The sequence below is a fragment of the Lepidothrix coronata genome, unplaced genomic scaffold (genome assembly GCF_001604755.1).
Source record: "Lepidothrix coronata isolate B3197 unplaced genomic scaffold, Lepidothrix_coronata-1.0 Scaffold106, whole genome shotgun sequence".
In the NCBI taxonomy this organism is placed as follows: Eukaryota; Metazoa; Chordata; class Aves; order Passeriformes; family Pipridae; genus Lepidothrix; species Lepidothrix coronata.
Genome location: NW_016690286.1, coordinates 2,102,278 through 2,105,941, shown reverse-complemented (window position 1 = coordinate 2,105,941; position 3,664 = coordinate 2,102,278). Strand labels below are relative to the sequence as shown.

General features: G+C 47.9%; 1 protein-coding gene across 1 annotated transcript; it reads right to left on the bottom strand.

Annotated features, from left to right (window-relative positions):
• Positions 1 to 7: 7 nt before the first annotated feature.
• Positions 8 to 2,608, bottom strand: LOC108501701 (nucleoporin-like protein 2). Its single transcript, XM_017823849.1, has 4 exons — positions 2,099 to 2,608; positions 1,540 to 1,617; positions 801 to 885; positions 8 to 656 (listed from the first exon to the last, which is right to left on the bottom strand). Exons 1-4 carry the CDS (start codon positions 2,288 to 2,290, stop codon positions 46 to 48), a joined length of 966 nt encoding a protein of 321 aa, XP_017679338.1. The 5' UTR covers positions 2,291 to 2,608; the 3' UTR covers positions 8 to 45.
• Between the last annotated feature and the right edge of the window lie 1,056 nt (positions 2,609 to 3,664).

The window sequence follows — 3,664 nt, the reverse complement described above, 5'->3', positions numbered from 1 at the left end:
GAGAGAGGAAACAAAAAGTAACAAAATGGAAGCCTTTGATTTGATTCAAAACATGTTACTTCTGAATAAACTTAAAAGGTCATAAGCATTTAAAAGTTCTAATGGGGGTGGCTTAAGAGGAATCTTTCCAATGGTGAACTCCTTTGCTTCAAACTGTTGCCACTCTTCAGCTGATAATTCGCTCTTGGGTGTAAATAACTTCTCTGAGGCGGTGGTGCTGGTGACTGCAGCAGACGCTGAGGTGACGTGATGTCCAGAGGCACTGGCAGTCTGTCCAAACAAAGCACCACTTGAAGGTGAGGCAGAAGTGGCTGTGGCTGCATTAAAGGCTCCGAAGGCTGGGAGCGGAGTGGTGGTGCTGGAAGAGTTCACAGCAGCAGCACTGCCAAAGCCCGAAAACCCAGAAGTCCCAAAGCCACCAGCTGTTGCAGCTGTTTTAAAGGAGAAGGAGGCTGCAGATGGAGCTGCTGGGCTGCCAAACCCAGCAGGCTGGGGTGCACTGGGAGAGGATGTCACCCCAAACGCAGGAGCACTACCGGCAGCAGAAGAGACCCCAGCAGCAGGGCTGGTTCCAGACGATGAGGAACTGATAAGGCTGGAACTGGCTTTAAAGGAGAAACTGCTGGCACTGGTACTGCTGCTGCTCACAGGAAAGCCTGCAAGTACAGAATTGATAAAAAATATTACAATGGGTACCCCAGTAATATTAATATTAAACCACTGCTGCATTTCAAAAAATGCAGCAGCAGAGAAACTCCAGAAAACATTTGTATCTGCTGGTTCTTAGGGCAGGAACTTACTTGAGAGCCCAAAGCTTGATGTTTGCTGTCCTCCCAGTCCAAAGGCAGACGATGGTTGGGTGTCCGTGTTCTTGAAAGCAGAGAGCTGAAAAAATTCCAAAGATGTAAGTGAACACTAGATTCCAAAACAGGGAACTGTCTTTCAGTAAATACTTGAAGCAAAAATAGAGCTGCCCAGTCTGACATGGATCACTGTCATCACAATCACATGCTCTTGCAGTTATGAACAAAATGCTTTCAGTCTCTACACACTCTTTTCTGGAAAAGCACTCCAGAAATGCGAATCTGTTAAAATCTATAGATTTCTTCCTGTCAGTCAATGACTTGATCACCTCTTGCTGCTCTCGTTCTCATCTCTTATTGTTTCATCTTGTGCTTTGTGACTCTATCTAGGGCACTGCTTTGACTCACTCTCTTCTCTCTCCTTAGCGCATCCAGTTTGCTGCCCTAAGCTCTGGCCCCTTTCATGTGGTTTGCAATGAAAATATGTCAAAGCTGGGATCCAGCTGCTGCCTTGCTAACATGGAATTGTCCTGATTGGCTCTTTTCCTCAGTGAACTAAAGGGGTCTATAATACCTGCCTGCAATTCACTGATCTCAGGATTCGAGAGTATATACCCAGGTGATGCATCACAATTAGCTATATCTCAGAAGCCTTTTGTAACTGCAATTAACATCAGCGTAAATTAATTCATTCAAAGGTGACAAGAGGAACATTTTGCCTTTCCTCAACACTTACCAAATTGCTTTTGTAGATGCATTTAAAGCTTTCAACTGAAGCAGACGATTTTTCCATTGTACAACTAACAGTATTTATCTAAAAAGGGGGAAAAGAAAAGCATGTCTTTATTACTGAAGACTTAAAAACAAAAGAGTGATCTGACAACTGAACTGAAAAAGGATATCCAGAATTAAAAAAGAAACTTCATTAAGCCGAGAAAACCGGTTTTTGCTTTCCTGAAACTTCAAGGCAAGAAGCTGAGACTTTTGTTATTAACAGAGAATTCCTCTAAATGCTCCTACTATTGCCCTTAAGTCAACTTTGACTTTATATAAGGAGTAAGATCAGATGGGACAATTTGAGCAAGGGATCTCAGGCAGAAAGAGGACATTATGGCAGAGCATACAGACCAGCAGCTGTTTCAGTACTCTATTTGGTATACCAGAATTGAAGGATATTTTGGCATTCTGATAATCTAGAGTTGGGAGCTAAGTGACTCAAGAGTTGGCAACCTGAAGAACAGTAACAAGTCCTATCTCATGGTGTCCACACCAGTCAGCATTTTTAAAATTCTTACATAATTCCCAATGATATTCTTTGCTCTGCAGTTGTAATACTCCAGATGCAGCTCTTCTGGCAAGACATTCAAAAAGCCTGCAAGGACAGGAGCAGTCAAAACCTCCAAGAAAACAGATTTATACTTATAATCGCCCTCCATATTTATGAAGAAATGGTCCTTTGTTACATGGTCTGTTACATAGAGACACATAAGGGATTCATTATCAAATTTCACAGGTGTGAACGCCCAAAATGAACTGGCAAACCACCACCCTCCTTCAAACAGAAGCGACTGCAGCCGTGTTCCTGCCGTGCCATCACTGCAGCCCTCGGCTCGCCGTCGTGTCCTTCACCTTCCCGGAGCTCCCAAACACCCAGAGCCGGTGTGAACCGAAACAACTTTCACCAGCTACAACAGGCAGCTGCCGGACACCTGCTCGCTGCTCCTGGCAGGGAAGTTTCCCGAGCCGCTTTCCCATGGCCTCGTGGCATATCCCGCAGTCCCTTCGCCAGAGCCCAACCCCGCGAGTGCCGAACCGGAGGCTGCTGCCGACAGCCCCGGCCGGCTCCGGAGCTCCCGCCGGCAGCGGCCGCTCGGAGCGCCCGAGGCGGGCACCGGGGCAGGGCTGGGGGCGGCCTCCAGCCCCCCCGTCCTGCCCGCCCCCACCTCGCCCCGCCGCGCTCGGGTACCCGGGGACGGCGGTGCGGTGCCCGGAGCGCGGGTGCTCGTTCCCGAACCCGTAGCCGAGGCGGCAGCAGCCCCGCAGGAGCCGAAGAACGAGCGTGGCCGCCCCGCGCCGCCGGCGGTGAGGTGCTGAGGGCCGCTGGGGACCAAGGAATATACAACCCGTAGAACAACGGGGCTCCGCAAGTTTAAAAGCGGATAAAACCAGACAAAAGAGCCTGTCCAGCCTAAAAAGGGCACAGTTCTCGCCAGGATTCTCGAGGAGTGGAGGCACCAGGGACATGTTTGTTTCGTGGCTATGAGAAGGGAAAGGCAAGGGGGAGCAGAAAAAAAAGTCACACAGCCTTCACTTACTGCTGAATAAAGAACGGAGTTGCAGGAACCACTATTGAGCCCATGAGCGCATCTACTCCTGTCTGTACAGGCAGAGTTGTCAGGGTGAGGGAGAAAACCAGGAGGAAGCCTACAAAGAAGCACTGACTTTGAAAACCAGGAGTTAGACTACCTAGGAGAATTTGGAGGACCTTCGAAATTAAAACAGACTAAACATCCACAGCACCAGTGAGGTACAAGGTACAGGTAGGCAAGCACCAACTTTTGAGGTTAACTCAATAGTCTCATAGAAACAGACCTGAAAAAATTAGCAAGTTAGAAGAGAGGTGACAAAATTACAATGAAACTATTAATGAACTAGCATGGGAGCAGGATAGACATCAGACAGACATCATTTGTATAGTTCTCCAGAACTGAGAAGAGGCACACAGTGTTGATGACACCGAAAGCTTGACAGGCTGGACTTCTATGCTGGACGAAGAAATTACCATCGTGGTGGCTGGGAGCATTTACAGAGCTCTGTGCTTCTAGACTAGAGATGAATAACCATGCGCAACTTCTGAAGAC

Coding starts and splice junctions, on each gene's coding strand:
- LOC108501701 (XM_017823849.1), bottom strand. CDS start 2,290: ATGTGTCTCTATGTAACAGACCATGTAACAAAGGACCATTTCTTCATA. Junction 1,618..2,098: donor AGAATATCATTGGGAATTAT/GTAAGAATTTTA, acceptor CCCCCTTTTTAG/ATAAATACTGTTAGTTGTAC. Junction 886..1,539: donor GCATCTACAAAAGCAATTTG/GTAAGTGTTGAG, acceptor GAATTTTTTCAG/CTCTCTGCTTTCAAGAACAC.